The sequence below is a fragment of the Oryza brachyantha genome, chromosome 1 (assembly GCF_000231095.2).
Source record: "Oryza brachyantha chromosome 1, ObraRS2, whole genome shotgun sequence".
Lineage (NCBI taxonomy): Eukaryota > Viridiplantae > Streptophyta > Magnoliopsida > Poales > Poaceae > Oryza > Oryza brachyantha.
In genome coordinates, this window is record NC_023163.2 from 8,584,197 (window position 1) to 8,603,433 (window position 19,237).

Here is a 19,237-nt window from a genome sequence, read left to right on the forward strand (position 1 = left end):
ATTAGCGGCTACATAATTTAAAAGATAAGCCCAGAGACTGAGGAAACGTACTATGTTTTTAGATTAGTAGGGCTGATTCGGGAGAAATCGATGTAAATACATGCACACATTAATTTATACACATTATTTTAAGATGTTTTGGTGGATGCAAAATTTCCTTTCTTTCTCTCGGCAACTAGGAAAGAAATTTTTTGCTTTCTTCTGTATCTTGTTCCTACAAATCAAACAGAAATAATCGTTAGGAAAATTCTTCATCTTTTTTTCTCAAACGTAAATCAGTTGTCCAGAATCTTTTCTCTCCCTAAAAATATTAGTACTCCAGTGTAAGTATAACGATTATGTGTATTTAGTATTTAGTATTTCCTCCATCTATAAATATAAAAAAAATTAGAGTCTAAGGCCTCCTTTGATTCAAAGGAAATTTATAGGAATCTTAGAGGATTTTATTCCTATATAAATTTTTCTTACAAAGCCGTTTGAATCAAAAGTATGAACCGTATGAAATTTATATGGAATGCCTCTTCCCATATAAGCTTCGGAGGAAATTTAATAAGTCGTAGAAACTCATGGGAAAAAATCCTTTTGAATCTTTATCTCTCCAGTCTCCTCAAATTTGTTTTTTTCTGTGGTTCAATCAAACGTCCATTCCTACATTTTTATTTGTTTTGCAATTCTCTGTTTTATTCTTGTCAGAATCATATGTTTTTTCTATTTCTGTTCTTTTACTTTTTATTCATATGATTCAAAGGATGCCTAAATTTATTAAGTGGTTGTTTGGATCTAGTGACTTTTTAAAGTTCCTTGTCACATCGAATGTTTGGACGTTAATTAGAAGTATTAAATATAGACTGATATAAAACTAATTACATAAATAATGACTCCTTGGACAAATTTTTTAAGCCTAATGAATCCACGATTAGCAAATATTTACTGTAACATCACATTCACTGATCATGGTTTAATTAGGCTCAATAGATTTATCTCGTAAAATAGTTAAGAGTATGGAGTGAGTTTTATTAATAGTCTATATGACATGGAAAAAAAAAGTCGGGGAAAAACACACCCCCTAAGAGCAAGTATAATAGCAGACTATAAGTTTGCTAAATGCTTATGTGAAGGAGAAAGGAGATGAGAGAGAATGTAAGTGGGCTTTAGAGCAAAACTAATAATGTAGCCAACAAGCTGGCTATAAGACTTTTTATAGTCTTTTCTTAGCCCACCCATATAGTAGTTAGCTCTTCATCATTAATGTAGGACCCACATGTCACTCTCACAGAGTTTCTTGGTTCCTGTGCCCAAGCTGGCTATAAGCTAACAGCCTGCTTACACTATTTCTCATCATTTCTCTCCTCCACATAAGCATATAGACAGCTTATAGCCTGCTATTATATTTGCTCTAAGCTTGTAGCCAGTTCGGACACTGGAACCAAAAAAGTTTATTTGAGTGACATATGAGTCCTGCATTAATGATAAAAACTCACTACGTGAGCTAAGAGAAAACTATAAAAAATTTATAGCCAGCTTGTTTTCTATATATATATATTATTAAGCTCGCTTTAAACAACCTCTCCTATTTATAAATATATATATAGAATAATATATACTATGTGCACTCACCAAGATACTCGCTCCTCTCTCCTCATACGCCACACCCTCACACATTCCTATGCACACATTTCCCCATGCACATCTCCCTCCATGGAGTAGATGCTGCTACTCCTACCGCCACCCACACGGTCACACGGCAGTACAGCAGTACTCCTACCCACACGGTCACACAGACGGGACGGCTTTGCAAGTTCTGCATGGCCACTGGAGGCTACTAGCAGCACAGCAGTGGATCGCTGTGCCGTGTTGGTTGTCACAGTGGGTGGTGGTGGTGGAGGTGGAGTTGGAGGAGGAGCAAACCTAGGACATGAATTGAGAGGCCCCTATCTTTTCCTGTCCATCTCGTAGCAGCAGTAGCAGTGAGTGAGTGAGTGAGTGAGTGATATGAGTGTGAGTGACAGTGAGTGATGGATTGATGTGTGATGCCTCACTAGCTGAGCCCCCCCTTCCTTTGTGGCAAATCTCATCAGCAACAGGGACCTCTTGGTGTGACTACCTGTTACACGGTTCTCCTCCTTTTCTCATCGCCTCTCTGTACATATCTCTCTCTCGCTCTCAGCCCCTGTCATCGTCGTCGTCGTCGCAGTCATCTTCTCCTTCCTTCATTCAGAGCTGTAGGAAGGAGATAGATAGTCCTAGCAGACAAGAAGAGAGAGAGAGAGAGAGAGGGGTAGAGCTTGGGAGATGGAGAGGAGGAGGAAGGCAATGTGGCTGTATCCAAAGGTGGTCGGCTTCAACCCTCCGGAGAGATGGGGGCACTCCGCTTGCTTCTTCGAGGGCGTCGTCTACGTCTTTGGGGTATGTGTGTCCATCATCATCATCATCATCCCAACTCTTCCTGATAAAAATGGCTTTTGGCAATTCTGGTGTGCTTGATCACATCTCTTCTGCTAGTTTCTGCTCCATTTTCCTTCCTCATCTTCAATTTGCATGTTGCTAGCTGTTACTTGGTCTAAAGATTGAACCTTCATAGTGGAAAGGAGTAGTTAGCTCTCTGCATCTGCAATTGGAAGCATGTTGATGATTTTCTTTTGTGTGTTAGATTAGAGTGAACGTGATGAAGAGGTTGTGAATTCTTTTGAGGAGAAAAGAGGCATCTTTTTTGGGGTGTTAATCTTCTGGAGTTTGGGTTTTGTCCTGTTGCAGCTCGACCCCCCCTGTGAATGATGTATCAAAATGTTTAGCAGCTTTCATCTAAAGTGAACACCGTGAGAAGTCAGTCCTTGCTGTAATATTCCTCCTGGATCAAAAGTTGTAGTAAAAGAAAGTAGCTTTACCTTTTGATAGATTACTGTCAGTTTGTCATCACCCGCAAACAGCATAGGAGTATATGTTACTTGTCTCTTTTATCACCTCAGATAATCTCCTACAGAAGAAGAACGAAAACCCTTTTATTATTGTAGCACTGAAACCATTTCTTTGGAAGTTGGAACAAGAGTTCTTCAGAAATTCATTGTAGTGACGCCTGAACTCATTCAATAGACCGGTGGAGGTTAGTGGGCAAATGTACTGCAAAGAAACAAACAAACGAAAAAGAAACAAGAGGACCTTTTTGCTGCTGTTCTTTCTCTTTCCCCTGGCTTTTGGACCACTCCCTTTCTTGCCTCTTGATATGCTGTGATTCACCGACCGAAAGATAGTTCTTTTAATGCTCATAATTAGCACAAGTTTAGTAGTACCAGTACAGTTTAACCTGCAATTATGCTAGAAAAAAACAGTTCTTTGAGTGCTTTACTGTGACATAGAATGCAACCTATATAGTACAGTTTAACCTGCAATTACGCTGGGAAAAACTTTTTTTTTTGCTGTGATGAAATGCAACTGATTTCTGTCTGGTCCAGTTTGGTAGCAGTACAGTTTAACCTGCAATTACGCTGCAAAAAACTGTTTTTTGCTGTGATGAAATGCAACTGATTTTTTTGTTTTTGCTGTGAATGGAGCAGGGATGCTGCGGCGGGCTGCATTTCAGCGACGTGCTGACGCTGAACCTGGAGACGATGGTGTGGAGCTCGCTGGCGACGACGGGGACGCGGCCGGGGACGCGCGACAGCCACGGCGCGGCGCTGGTCGGCCACCGGATGATGGTGTTCGGCGGCACCAACGGGTCCAAGAAGGTGAACGACCTCCACGTGCTCGACCTCCGCACCAAGGAGTGGAGCAAGCCGGCGTGCAAGGGGACGCCGCCGTCGCCGCGCGAGAGCCACACGGTGACGCTGGCGTCGTCGTCCGGCGACCGCCTGGTGGTGTTCGGCGGCAGCGGCGAAGGGGAAGGCAACTACCTCAACGACGTGCACGTCCTCGACGTGCCCACCATGACGTGGTCCTCGCCGGAGGTGAAGGGCGACGCGCCGGCGCCGAGGGACAGCCACGGCGCCGTCGCCGTCGGCGGCAGGCTGTTCGTCTACGGCGGCGACTGCGGCGACCGATACCACGGCGAGGTGGACGTGCTGGACATGGACGCCATGGCGTGGTCAAGGGTAAGGCGTCACGTCCCCGTCACGTGTGTTGCCGGTAGCTGTGGCAGATGCTGATGTTTCCGGTGCTGATCGCCACGTTGCTTTCGGTCTCCACACTGTCCTGCCCGCTTGCCTGCTTGCTACTACCAGGATTAGATGCCACTATGCAAAATTTCAGGAGCCTATTGATTTCTGATGCTGACTTCTTTTGCCTCCCTCTGTACGACTGTGACATGATTTTTCAGCGTGTACGATTTGTCGGTAATTTGATTGGTCTGGCTCTAACACTAACAGTAATGATCTCCATGGTGTAAAAAAGCATAGTAATTGAGATATAGTATCTAACTAACCTGTCAGTGCTGAACAAACACTTCCCTGACTGTCGATGACTAGCCATTACTAGTAATTAGACTGAAAATACTGTAATTTGCTTACACCAACTTGGATGAGAAATTCGCAGTGAGATTTGCTCTTGTCTGATTTTGTTGCTGATTTTCAGTTTGCAGTAAAAGGGGCCTCACCTGGTGTTCGAGCTGGCCACGCAGCTGTAGGTGTTGGATCTAAGGTGAGCACCAATTATTGGAACAATGGAGTTTACTTTTGTGAGGAAAAGAAAATCGTTTGTGCCGCTTTCTAAGCAATGCGCGTCATGTAGGTCTATGTTATTGGAGGAGTTGGTGATAAGCAATACTACAGCGATGCCTGGATTCTTGATGTTGCGAACCGGTCATGGACACAGCTTGAGATATGTGGGCAGCAGCCACAGGGAAGATTTTCTCATAGCGCGGTCATCCTGAATACCGATATTGCAATTTATGGAGGGTAAGTTTGTGGAAACAAATGAACACTATCCGATCTGGGAGCAATTTGACATACCTTGAAAATTCACAGATGCGGTGAAGATGAACGGCCCCTGAATGAGCTGCTCATTCTTCAGTTGGGTTCTGAGCATCCAAATGGCCGTTACAACATCTCGATGTGCAAAGTTCTAAGTAACCACTGGAGCCAGGAGAGGCGAAAATTCTTGAGAGCGGAAAATGTGAGTACCTTAGCTTTCTTATGAGTAGGTTTGATGTTAATTTCTTCCGTGAAACTTAACATGATGCATTGGATATTACAGCAAAGGGATCCAAACATGAGCAATGGAGAACTTGGTCCAAGACCTCGGGAAGCAGAAAGCGAACAAAGAAATCCATTCTTGCGTGGTCTAGGTAAGTAAATTTCTTTAAAAATTATAATTTAGTTCTCAGTGTTAGTTAAACTCCTAATGTTTTGCATCCCTTTCAGAGAATGGACATGTGAAAAGGAGGAGAACGAGCGATGCTCGACCAAAAGAGACCGAGTTGGAGCAGGAGGAACACTCACTGTCACTTTCTCAGCACTCCTCACCATCTCAATCTGATCAGGAGCAGAATGGATCTCAGAAACTTTCGTCATCTCCCAACGGATCAATCTCAGCACTGCAACCTTTCGTTCGTCTCAACACCAATGGCACTCTGAGGGCTACCGGAGGCGTGTCGCCAAGGACTCTGAAGACGGACCAGTTCCTCCGCACCATTGCTCCGCAGCAGCGGCACGAAGTGCAGTTCCTAGCAGCTGAACCCAAGCCACACCACCGTCCGCCTACTCCACCCCTTGTATGCCACTCTTCCACACCGCTCTTCTTCCACTTATTTCATGGCATACTGCTCGTGTCTCTTGATGATTTGAGTCTCTTGATGATTTGATTATCTGCAGATCGGTGCTGAGGTTCACGGGACTATTGATGGAGCTTTCGACTCCGGGTATCTCATGACCGCTGTCGTCAATGGACAGCTCTTCAGAGGCGTCCTTTTTGCTCCCGTAAGTGATTCGCACATGAAAGCTAACTGCGGAAGACACACATTGTCCATACTCAAAAATTTTTCATGATGTTCTTCACCTTTACTATCATCTCAGGGACCTGGAGTGACGGCTCCCAGACCAACGATGCACCACCCGATACTGACGAGCTCGGCCATTCCACCGCAGCACCAGCGCCCGGTGCTCGCTCACGCCATCCCAGTTCATGCCCGGCCGGTGCCACAGGCGACAGGCTTCGTGCTGCCGGATTGCAGCCACCATGCCCGGCAAGCATTCCCGGCAGCGGCAACGGCGAAGATCATCAAGTCTGAGCCGGAGAGGGGCAGCAGTGACCTGCACGATGTTGTGCTCACGCTGGGAGGGCCTGGAGCTGGCAAGTGACCTCCACCTTTTACTTCTTTAACATCTGTGATCCTGGCCCTGATGTTAATCTGTTAATCGTCTCTGTAAAATAGACATTCTGGTTGACAAAAATAAGACCAGTAACCTTGTGTAATTGTTATTGATCATGCCCAGTTTTCTTCTTACTGCCTGTTAGATAATGGATATAGTGTTTAGTGTGAGGCCACTAGTTTTTGCTGTGATCAGTTACTGTCATTATATGTAGTCGATTGCCTTCATGAGACTCTCAAACATGTTCTTTTCTGATGGAAGAACCCAACAATTTTTGCTTCAGTTTCTCTCACGTCTGTTTCACGCTGAAACTGTGGTTGAGCTACTGTAACCATCATAGAGTGGCTTGCCGCACTACAGTTGAGAAGAGCTTGCCATCAGTACTAGTTGGAAGGATTGATTGATCAATCTATTTCTGATCCAAAAAAAGATACTACAAGGGAGAAAACAAGTTGATAAGAAATAAAAAAAAGAGATCAAGATCAAGATTATGTAGAGATAATCAATTGGTTACTGTAGGTTGCACTGATGTTGTAGCAGGATTCTCATTGTCCACATCAAGCATGCGTAGATAGTAGATAGCAGGATTCTCATTGTCCACTCTCACATTCACTGGTAGATGATATTGTTATTTTCCGTTCTTATTACCTCCAGAAGCTTGGCAAATTGACTAAAAGATACGCAGGTAGGGTAGGCAAAAGGCTCGAGTTCACGTGGCTGGGATCAGCTCATATGGAGCTTGACTCGTATTGACTTGAACTTGTAATCTTAAATAGTCGAATTGAACTGGGTTTAGCTTGTAAACTTAACGAGCTAGCTCGTGAGCTGCTTGTTTAGCTTGTTATATAAAAAATCATTAATTTTTCTTAACTAGTTCTAGGTCTTATAATTGCATCCAAACTATCTATATTTATTTAGTGAGTTTTTTAATTAGTTAGTGTCTGTCAATATATTAAAATATGATAAAATAATAAATTTGAGATTATAGATATGATTTAAATAAGATATAGTTTGTTAAAGAGCCAAACAAGGTACTACTATCTCACAAGCTGAGCAAAGGTAGACTTTTTGAGCTGAGTTGGCTTATTACCCACCCTTATTAATGTATGGCCAGGCATTCAAATTTTTGTACGCCTGTTAATGTGCATCATGTTCAAACCAATAGCATCAATAGTGAAACCCCGACATAGCTATAACACGTTATGTAATGTTGATTTTCCAGCATATGGTATCGCATGACAAATAGACAACATAAACGAACATACTGATTCAAAACTAGTTTGGTTAAGAAGACAACTACAATTATACTACGCACTCGTATGATACTATCAAACATCCTATATCATTTGCACCTCACCTTAATGTAATTTATAAAGTTAATCGCCCGAATTTTATGGCCAAATAAATTCACCTCAAATTTGATCTAACGTCTTCGATCCCTTACTCTTGCACGGTATGACACGACAGAAGCCTATGGAAGGTGTTTTTGTTGACGCCTTGTCTCCCAATTCTGCAAGCAATTACTTCCTGTCCGAATGGCTTCCCTGTTCACAAAGACCTATCCACATCTCACCTCAGACCAGCAAGCACATATCATTGTCAGGGCATCAAACTGATAGCACACTGACTACAAGAGATGGGAACAGCAACGATTCTCGATTCTGTAGTAGGATTCTTGCTTCAGTACTGTATGTCTGAAACAGCCATTTCGTTCAGAAAGTAAAGCAGAAAAGAAGTGTTGGCAAAAGCCTCCTCAGAAAAGACTACACGTTGCACTTGAAGAGAAAGCCTTTACCCTAGCATGCTTCTTGAAAAAGCACCAAAGGCTGGAACAGCATCCCTACCCATGAAGTATCCTCTACATGGAATGGAGGAAGAAGGAAGAACAGTTCACTCTTGAACAAATCTGCTTTGTGCTGCTCAGGGAGGATCAGAAGGAATCGCTGACACAAACTATATGACTGCCGATAAATATTTCAGCGTCCCTTGTCGCCAATCCTCTTGAGTAATTTCCCAATGTCATAGCATATCTCAATCTTATCCTCTTTGATCCTTTGGCGAATTGAACGACTCGTCTTACCAGCTGCCACATAGGTCCGCAGGAGGAATTCATATGCCTTGCTGTCAATGGATCCTACCTGCCTCAGGCAGTTGCAAAACCTTTCGGCACCTTCCACATCCTTGTGTTCTTCAAAATACTTAAAGAACTTGCTTATCTTCTCCTGATCTAGCATCCTTTTTTTTTCCGGAAGTTTGGTCATATTCTCAACCCAGTTCAAAGCAGAGGTCATGTCCCCTTTCGTCATGTAATGCTCCAGAAACAACTCACATGTTTTGGAATCAACATCTGCACCTTTTTCCTTGACCTTCTCCCACAATAATTCAGCTTCCTTGGCCATGCCATTTCTTAAATGTGCTCGGGTCATCATATTTGTCAGCCTTATGTCATAATTTTGATAATTAGATTCCCAATCCTCATAAATCTGCTTCATGCGATCAACATCATCAAGTTTATAAAGAGCTTGAAGCATGCCAAGGTAGCTGGTGTTAGTCACCTTCTGGAAAGTAGTCTTTATCAAGTTCCATACTCTGTTGACCTCACCAAGATTGCCTGCTGATGCATATAGGCTCATAAGGAAATCAAAAGGCTGCCTGCCATCATTAACATGAACAAGCCCCTCCAGTTTCTTCAGAGCAGATTCTGCTTCTTTAACCATACCAGCATTTACATAGATGGAAGCGAGTGTGCTATATGCAGACCACCCCAAAGTCACTTCTTTTTCTTCTATTTCTTTTAGAACCTCTCCAACAGAATCTATCTTGTTCAATGCTGCATAGCTACTCATCAGAATGCAGCATGTGAGGTTATCCGGTTTAACATTCTTCACTTTCATCTCTTCAAACAGGCTAGTAACCTTCTTATGCTGGCCTAGCTTCACATAAAGAGACATCAGGTTGTTGATGGGAAGAGTACTGGATGAGATGCCAAGTTCATCCATCTTGCGATAGACGTCCATTGCTTTCTCTTCCATTTTGGCAGAGCAATAACAGTTCAAAAGTGCACCATAAGTTCGATGGTTCTTGGCTGGATCAGGGAGGTCAGCAAAGTATTTTTCTGCTGCCTCAATGCCATGCACTTTATAAATGAGATCCAAACGTATGGCATGATTAGTGTATGACATGTTCATACCCTTCGTATTAACCATCCAATCCATCAACTGCCAAAAACAATCAAGAAAAGCTGTTGCATAAGCATAATAAACAAAATCCAAACAACAATAGAAGTGCATACAAAATGGTATGAAACAAGATACTTTGGGAAGTTCAGTACTACTAATCTTTTCTGACCTTGAGGATAACCGAGCATATATAGGGATGACAATGGGCCGGGTCGGGTATGGGCAGAGCAGGAAAATGCCCGACCCGATACCCGTCCATGCATACCCAACCCGTACCCGAATAGCTTAGCGGGCAAAATATATTATGCCCATACCCATGCCTGACGGGTGTCCGGGTACCCTCTGGGTACCCAGTGGGTATTTTGAAATAAACACATCATTAATTTCTTATCCAATATCCATAAAAGAATAGTAAAAGAAATAGTGAACTCAAAATTATAAATAAAAAGAACAATGATATCAAAACCATAGTATCACAATTAAAAATAGTGAACTACAAACCAACCAAAGTATCACAATGATATATATATGGTTTTTTATATGGCCAATTGGGTCAAAAAAAAGTCTATTGACCATCCTATATATATATTCGGGTCGGGCGCGGGTTACCCAAGGGTAAAAATTAAAACCCGACTACTACCCATTAGTTAGTCGGGTTGCGAGCAGGTACGCCCACGGGCAAAAAATTGCACCCATACCCATGCCCATCAGATCGGGTACCCACGGGTTTCGTTCATTCTCTGAGTGAGGAGGGAAGTGGCCAAGGGAGGTGAGAAGGTGCTGGTGCTGGTGCTGGTGCAATGGCAATGATGCCTGGTAAGGAAGGGGATGGAGTGGTGCATAGATGTGAGGTGATGGAAGGAACTCGAGGGAGGGAATGGTGCAAAGGAATGGTGCAAGGAGGTAGCAGCATTTGTTTAGAATACTAGAATTTGGCGTGGAGAGGTGAGTTGCTGCTGGAGAGAGAGAGAGAGAGAGAGAGTGATTGCATTGTTAGTGTAGTAGCAATGCGAAGGCCAGAATTGAAGGCGAGGGGCTGGAATGCACTATCCATATATTTTGGGTTCTAGGGATCTTTAAGGCATTCAAGGTCAGGATGGAGTGGGCTTCTTCCCCTGCAAATTCATGGACTAACTTTATTTAGATGATGTGGCGCACTCTTCTGCATGAAAGCCTGTCCGCTTTTGACATGGTAGATGTTGTTCAGCATGTTAAGGAGGTGAATGGGCTTGCTTCCTGTCATGTAGAGAGTGAAATATATATAATAGCATGTTGTTACAACTATATGCTCGGTTATCCTCAAGGTCAAAAAAGATTAGTAGTACTGAACTTCCCAAAATATCTTGTTTCATACCATTGGAAACTATGAACAGCAAGTATTCCGAGTGAATTGAGCCTAGCACAAAAAAAATCCAGAAGTAAACTACTATAAGCTTCCAAATTTAAGACCAGTAAAATAATTCACGCATTTTGGATAAGGAGTGCCTGATACAAAGAAAGCAATCAATCTAGCAGGTAGAACTATTAAAGTTAAAACTAAGATAAGTAAAGTCTCTATTTATGAAAATAGACTAATCTAGATTAAGCAAAACTGAACTAACCGGATTAGCATTATTATGGGGAAAAATCCATTGGACCCTTGAACTCTTTTAAAAGGCCTGGTTCTCAAGGAGTCAAGGTCAGCATTAAACTCTAAAACTTAGACACCAGATAACCCAGAACTATCAAAAGAGTTCAATTTACTTAGTCCCCGTGCTCGTCGCTGCCTAAGCCAAGTGTGATATCACACAATAAGTCAGGCTCTCCTGCAATCCCAACCCAGCACCAGCACAAACCGGTGCCAAATCGTTTAACAGCTCGACTGCGTTGCCAGGTGCACATCGTTTCGATGGCTACCCGCTGCTGCAAAATGGCATCTTTCCCGAGCATATGGAGGCGCAAAAACCACTACCCAAGAAGAATCGCGCACAACCCTGTTCGTCCCTCCCATGGCCAAGCGAAGCGATTCACGGTTTCATATACCTCGAGGGCGTGGGCGTGGCGCTTGTACTTGCGGAGCTCCTTGACGTACTTGGCGAGATCCTCGGCACGCGCCCCCCGCCCTTCGCGCACCCACTTGTTGAGCACCCGCGACACGCTCCCTTTCCCCGCGCCGCCGAGCGCCGACAGCCGCCGGTACAGCGACCGCGCGTCCTTCTCCCCCGCCGCGGCCTCGGCGCCCTTCGCAACGGCCTTCTCGGCCGCCGGAGCCACGGCCGCCGCCGCCGCCTCGGAGGCGGCGGGGGCCGTGGAGAGGAGACGGCGGAGGACGAGGCGAGCGCCGGCCGTTGGGGCGGTGGGCGGCGCCATGGGTTTAGGGTTTTGTGGGGGTTTTTCGAGTGCGTGAGAGAAGAGACCGGAAAATCGGCGGCGACGTGTCGTGGGCGCCGGGTCGCAACAATTTCGTCGTAAACTAGGCCCATATTCACAATTTTAGTTCGGGTCTGTGTAACTGCTAAAAATTTTTCTTAAAAACATCACATCACATCAAATCTTTGATACCTAAATAAAAAATAAAGTATTAAATATACATGAATATAAAACTAATTATATAATTGTACAAGAAATCGTAAGACTAATCTTTTAAGCCTAATTAGGATATGATTAGCCATAAGTGCTGCAGTAACCAATATGTGCTAATGACAGATTAACTAAACTTAAAAGATTCGTCTTGCGGTTTTGAGGCGGAATCTAAAATTTATTTTGTAATTAGACTACGATTAATACTTCAAATGTGTGTCAAAAACTCGATGTGATGTTTTTATAAAAGATTTTGCAAACTAAACAAGGCCTCAATGTTTTAAAAAATAAATTCCACAAAATTGCAACTATTTTATCAAAGCATGTACCCTACCCTACGTAGGAATTACTTTTACTCATCCTACACACTTCATTCATTATTTTTTAAATCCGATGACAAATTATTCTCGTAACATATGAACTTGATATTAGAATGATTCTGAAATTAGATTATCAAATTGTTGCTGCAATATTTCTAACAAGTTATGCAATTACAGTTCAAACTTCAAACCTCATTATTTATTACAATATGCTCCAACCTATAAATTAATTATACAAAACTATAAGTCACCGTTAAACGGTGGTTTAGTGCTATTTTGTCAGAGTTTGTTTAATAAATAATAAAATTCACAAATACTTTATATACAAACAAATTCGAATGTTTGTTTTATATATGATTGCATTAAAATAATCTATAATACTTATTTATATTATTAAATTGGTCCATAGAGTTAGCACATATATATTGCTAGTTACTTTAATGCTCTTTGGCAAAATATTTCGCAAAATAATTTTATGAGAAAACTAGAATTTTACCGTGAGTTACCAAAAATCAGTTTTATTTTGACCTCTGCCTTTTGTATTTTGTTCGCTAAGCCAACTAGACTGCCGTTCGTTGCCGACACTGCCGTTAATAGCATTTTCAACGGCCCATCCAAAATTTATTATCTATATTGGTATTTGGATGTTCATCCAAACTAGATTATCTATTCATATCAGTTATCAATCCAACATAACATCCATATTACATCATTCATATATATTTTATTAATATTTTACCGTTATCTTTTCTCATGTTATTATTGTTCATATTTAATGTTTCTCCTCCAAGCTCTTTTTTTTATGATATGATAGATGACATGCTAGAACTTTCATTTTCTCTTGTATCATCTATTTTCAAGATGGATAATATGATAGATGATCGGTTGGGTTTGCTCTAAGTTTGCCTGCCACACGCACATTGTCCCCCAGTGCTTCCCTGTACTCTCTCGCTGACTAGTGGGACCCACCTATAAGAGGAAGAAAAAATAGATTAAGATGTTTTTTGTTAACTGATTAAATAGGTTAAAAACTAAATAGTAAAGTGCATAGAAAAGATAATACAACTCTTAAAATTGTGAAACTAATTTATTGGATCCACAAAACTAAGTAGAATATTTCTGTAAATTACAAAGTGGATTTCTCTGTTTAAAACAAAATCCTAATAATTTTGTTATACATAAATGGTTCAATGTATATATAAAATACATGTTAACTTGTAAAATCTATAGAGATAACATTCTACCTCCAAAATTTATTGAACTCTCAAAACCTTGCACTATTTTCCTGAGTATTAGCACGATATATTTATAAATGTAACCAATAAATATGCCTTAGGAAATAAATTTAATATAGAAAGATAATGGTGATAGCTTGTAAAATCTGTAACAAGTTATTCCTAACACTAAAAATCGACCAACCAATTTTGTTGAGTTCACAAAAAATTCAACCTTTAATCTGGTTAGGTATCATCACATAGAAAAAATTCTCCAAAAAAATAGAATTTACTGTATATACTATAAAGTATAACTACTATATTCAATATATATATATATATATATAATCTAAAATCCATTTAGTTTCAAATATAAGAATATAAATTGTTAAACTCCAAAAAAAAGTTCTCTTTAATACAGTGAAGTGAAACCTGGTAACAATTATAGAGAGAATACACTAAAAACTTGTATAGAATGGAAATACACTATAGCTACTTTTATACAACTCCAACTTCAATGAACCCGTAGGAATATATGCATACTTAAATCTTCCACATTAAGAATATTATACTTGTACCTTGGTGAAGTATTTTTCTAGTTTTGTATAGTAAAGTAAATAGCATAACACTAGCAAAACTTGTAATAGTTATAGAAAATGGAGCCTAACCAAATTGGATAAACTTAGACCTGTTCGAACCACACAATTAATATAATTCCAATTTTTTTAAAAAATATATGGTACTTTCTATATAAGAGATAACTCTAATACTTTACTAACTTATAAAGGCCCTAAAATACATTAGATCTTAGAAATTTAATAAGAAAATCATTCTAAGGTCTAACAAATTGGTTTCATATTTTTCTAAGCTAGATAGAGAGCCTCCACGGCCTAGATAGAGAGCCTCGATCGGAACTTCTGATGACCATCATGATAAATTCCGATCAGGCTTCTTGGCCAGACAAAGGAGGCTAGTCAAAACTTTCGCTCGTCTTGACCAGATCTTCTGATCACTACTCAATGGTACAGACCATTTTACCTTTGAGTACGGCAATTTTTTTTCACGTATCTAAATATCAAGGATATCTTTTAAGCACTTAGACACAAACATCAAGCTATGTAGAACCCCTCTTAATAGTATGACTTCCCTAGGACTTAAAATAAAAATTCAAACGAATTTATCTACCTTGAGCCCTTAAGCCTTTTTTTTCTTTCTTTATAGGAGTCATCAAACATAGGCAACCTCTTCTTAGAGCATCTCCAACATGCTGGTTATTTGGCTCTTCAAGTTATAATTTGGCAATTTTAACGAAAACATGCAGTCCAACAGACTTGCCAACCGGCTGGCCAAACTAATCCTCCCACTTGTCAAAGTTGGCCAGCCAAACCAGACTTGTCATATGTGGGTCCCACGTGTGGGGCACACGCTCACCTCTCCCACCCCTCCTCCCCTCCTAGTCGCCAGGTCTCATCCGACCACCCTGTCGCCGCCGCCCTCCAGCCACCCCACCGCTACCGCTGCTCTCTAGATCCGGCCATCGAAGTCTGGCGCCGCCACTGTCTAGATCCGCTCACTCCGCCCCGCCGCCGTCCGTCCCTCCGCTCGCCACCGCCGCCGAAGCCTGTCCCTTTGTACATCCACTCCGCCTCACCGCCGTCGGCCTCCTGTCCCGCACGCCGACTTTACCCCGCCACTGGCCTTCGCCCATCCCTGCCTCGTCGTACGGTGTTTTGGAAATGGCGGCAGTTGTGTACATGCATGTATGGCGAGAAATGTGGTGGAAGAGGAGGAAGAAGGCTAGTAGAGACTGATATATGGGTCTTATTTGTCATAGACTTGTAATGAAGATAGTAGATAGAGAGACTGCTGGAGCAAGCAATGACTTTGACTTGCTAAATCAAATGGATAGCTAACTATATCGATGTTTGGAGAGTTTATTTTAGAGAGATTGTTGGGGATGCACTTAGGAGCTAAACCGTGGTTAACTCATCAAAGATCACCCATCCCACGTTTGGTTTGCCATCAATCATTCAAACTATAATACCACATGTATCCACATACCTAAAATGCTACACACTACACCTAAAATTACTCATCGCTAAAATTACTAAAACAATTTTGACAAAGTTCTTATTGTGTTTATAGATATCCACGAGAAAAGGGTTTTAATAAAACAATGTGCAAATCTCTGTGAACATGATATTCATAAAGAATTACAAACCACATAGATTACCACGCATGGGTTAAAACAACATCAGCTAGTCTACCCACTATAATTATGACTAATATTATGAACGGAAATGCTATGCGTCGGAGTACCGTGCATTTACTAGGAACAATATTAACTTAAATCACTATTGCGGCAATGTGGTCCTCTCGATTACTGATGTCACCTCCGCACTGATGAGACAGCCATATACGCGCTACATAATCACAATCATGTGTTCTTGCTGCTGCCCCCTACGCTGAGGTTGTGTCTTGGATGTCTATGGATGTGCACGCTAGTGTAGGATAGTTGGAACGTTAATTTGTATAAGCATGAATGATTTGATGTGATGTCCCCAAGAGGGCTAAGGCACTAGGAAAATAGCAATACTCAAATTGATCATATGATCATAATATGTGGCAAATCCAACACACGAGAAGAAAAACGAAAATGCTAAAATACAGTGTGCCACGCATGTTGTTGGGGATGTGACATTTTTTCAATGCTAGCAACCTGGTATCAACCAGTACCAGTGCGGTATCAGATCTTATACTGATGAAATATCATGTTTGGTACCTTGGAGGAATCATCATGTTTCAAAATAGGATATTGTAGTATAGAAACCCCATATTATGATACTAAGGAACATGATTTAAATAGGTGCCAAAGTGTAAGGTAGAGGGGTGCTACTTCCTGCGCATACATGTTAATATTTGATTGTACCAAGAAGGCAAATAAAGCTCAAGGTTGAGTATAAATACTTAACAAATACAATATGGAACTAAATAGATATACACACGATAATTAGCTAATGAAGACACATAGGAAAACTTTATGTTAAATACAATATGGAACTAAATAGACACACAATAATTAGAAAATGAAGAACCCATAGGAAAACTTTGTATTTATTTAGAAAGAAAACACAAGATGTCTTTAAATTGTAGTTCCAATCTTGGGCAGTCATGACTCATGAACACAAAAACACTAGATTTCATTAAATAGTATTTCTTCTACCGAGCAAATATGGACATCTTTTTAGCATTACCGGTAAGCTGAGTAAGCATGACCAATGCTACTCAAGGATCATGAATGAAGAACCAAACAACACTTCATCACTAAGCATGACACTTGAATTATTTGACAAGAAAAGAACCAAAATCATAAAATGTAAATACAATCATGGACTTAGTTATAAACTTGAAAACATGATGACATATATTCAAAATAATAACACGAAATAATAAACAATTGTACGTGGAATCAAATAAGTAATAATATAATTGTAGAATATAAACATATCATGTATTCCATTCTCCATATATCAATTAGATAAGTTCCTCGTGTACTTGCCTTAACCTCCATGACCACCCTATTTCATGTGTCACTAGAACCGTCGAACCATGTCTCTATCCACAAACTTCTCAGCAGAGCTGCTCCTGGGTGAAGCTAGTGGAGCAGAGCAGAAAAAACTAGAGCAGAGCAGTGCCAAACGTACCCTAAACTGTTGAGTTTGGGATCAAAACGACAAAGTCATAAATTCCCCCAAATTTTCCTTATGTTTTATTAAAAAATTACCCAACATGCAACTGCTATACCCCCTTCGATCAGCACTTCACCTTCCCTCAACATCTGTTTGCGTTCTCGTTCTAGGGTTAGGGTGGAGTGCCGCCACCGTCCTCTCCGTCCCGCCGCCGGAGCCATCTCTCCCGTCCCGCCGGCGACGTCTCTCCCAAGTGTCGTCGGCCCCCGTCCCTCCCCCATGGTGCCGTTGCCCCCATTCATCCCGCGCGGCGCAGTCGGCCCCGTCCCTCCCGCGCGGCGTCGCCGGCGCCATCTCTTCGGCCCGCCGCCGACAACTCTAGCGGTTCGCCGCCGGCCAGGCTTCTGCGCGGCGTAGTCTCGCTGACACAAGGCGTCTCGCTGCTGCATCTGTACAGAAGACAGAGTGTCGCCGTCGCTGCCGCGTTGCAAGCCCACTATTGTGAATACAGATTTCTCCCATTTGTGTTTGCATGTGTATTGAACATATGATTAATGGACATAGCACTAGTTGGAAACAAGATTTTTCTATTTGGTTGTGCATTGAACATATGATTACTGGGTATATCAGATTAGGACTTTTCCATGCAGGTATTGGTATATGATTCGAATATTTTCATCTGGGTTATGTAGAAACATGAAATTGTTCTTGATTTCATCTTGATGCTTTTGTTCATGGTGTGATGCAAAGAGACGATACTGTGTGTTGCCAGGTTCTTTTACTGTCTTTTTAGGCAGGGAAAAGTTCATCGCTTTCGTTTTTTTCTCGTATTTCATTTTTGTCTTTTACTGTGTGTGGTTTTACGAAGGATATAAATTCAGTTATCTTGTTAGGGGTTGCGTCAACCTGTTAGTCATTATGGTTGTGCAGAAATGAGTCATTATGGTTATGCAGAAATGAGATAGTATTTGACAAAAAGATAATTTCTTCTCCTTTACAAGTTAATTTCAGGATTATTCATTGACTTCGTACATGGGCTATCCTCCAGAAGCCTGAATCACGAAATACATTGCTTATAGTGTCTCAACAGTTAGAGCTAGTGGTCATGGAGTTTTTACCCTGAACTATGGGTGGCAATCTAGATTGAGGATTTCTTCTTAGCTAGGAGTTGCTCTTTTTTATTACTTGGTTACGCTTATGTCTAATTTTGGTGGTGTGCATCTTAGTTATGCAGAGGCCGGAAGTGATCTTCGAGTGATTGTATTACCTTTGATATAATAATCTGAGATTAATAAAAACTTCATTTATCTTAAAAAAAAAAAGAACAAGCAGAGCAGTAGCATCATTTGGTAGTACTAGCTCCAAACATTGCTATCAGGATCTTGTTTGCATAGTACAATGTAGAATCAAATCTATCTGTTTTCAAACTATTCTTTTTGTTACCTATGGTGCTTTTGATGAGATGTCTTCTTTCTTTTTAATTTAAGGATGGGATATATTTTAAGAGGAGAAATAATGGAAGATTAGTTGCTTTTACTATGATATTCAACAGTAGTGGAATTATTTTCTATTTGCAAATCTTTCGTTACACTTTTTCCTTTAAAAAACTGATCATATCCTCTCCTATGCAATTCCCCTACCTTATGTTTTTTTTCCACAAGTTAATTGTAAAAAATACATGCACAATAATGTCTACTTATAATAATTACTGGAGTTTACATTAGACGACATGAAGAAATATATTCAAAAACTCTCTTATTATGCAGGGGTAGTATTGACAAATTATCTAAAAAATTCATATTAGAATCTAAGATTATTGTTTCTAGCCAAAAGTCTAATCGAACTGATTCTGATTCTATAGGAAATCTGATTCATGGAGAATCAAAATAAAAAACACTGGATCCCTGAATCAGGATCCTACCAAACAGGCCCTTAATAGTACGACTATCCTGAGACTTAAATTCAAAATGCAAAATG

General features: G+C 41.0%; 2 protein-coding genes across 5 annotated transcripts; one reads left to right on the top strand and one right to left on the bottom strand.

Moving 5' to 3' along the window:
- The first annotated feature begins 1,872 nt into the window (after positions 1 to 1,872).
- On the top strand, positions 1,873 to 6,430 carry LOC102700839 (rab9 effector protein with kelch motifs-like). 4 transcript variants are annotated; one of them, XM_015832744.2, is made up of 10 exons: positions 2,336 to 2,406; positions 2,651 to 3,453; positions 3,552 to 4,085; positions 4,564 to 4,629; positions 4,720 to 4,886; positions 4,956 to 5,103; positions 5,185 to 5,275; positions 5,352 to 5,701; positions 5,802 to 5,906; positions 6,003 to 6,430. In XM_015832744.2, the coding sequence occupies exons 2-10, from the start codon at positions 3,424 to 3,426 to the stop codon at positions 6,285 to 6,287; spliced, it is 1,776 nt and encodes a 591-aa protein (XP_015688230.1). In that variant the 5' UTR covers positions 2,336 to 2,406; positions 2,651 to 3,423; the 3' UTR covers positions 6,288 to 6,430. The 4 variants fall into 4 exon arrangements, with proteins under 4 accessions (XP_006644105.1, XP_015688230.1, XP_015688231.1 ...); XM_015832745.2 differs by having other exon boundaries at positions 2,365 to 2,406; positions 2,656 to 3,453; XM_006644042.3 differs by lacking the exon at positions 2,651 to 3,453 and having other exon boundaries at positions 1,873 to 2,406.
- Positions 6,431 to 7,423: 993 nt separating this feature from the next.
- LOC102701114 (pentatricopeptide repeat-containing protein At4g01990, mitochondrial-like) lies at positions 7,424 to 11,877 on the bottom strand. The gene is made up of 2 exons (XM_006644043.3): positions 11,501 to 11,877; positions 7,424 to 9,517 (listed from the first exon to the last, which is right to left on the bottom strand). The coding sequence occupies exons 1-2, from the start codon at positions 11,825 to 11,827 to the stop codon at positions 8,276 to 8,278; spliced, it is 1,569 nt and encodes a 522-aa protein (XP_006644106.2). The 5' UTR covers positions 11,828 to 11,877; the 3' UTR covers positions 7,424 to 8,275.
- Positions 11,878 to 19,237: the final 7,360 nt, after the last annotated feature.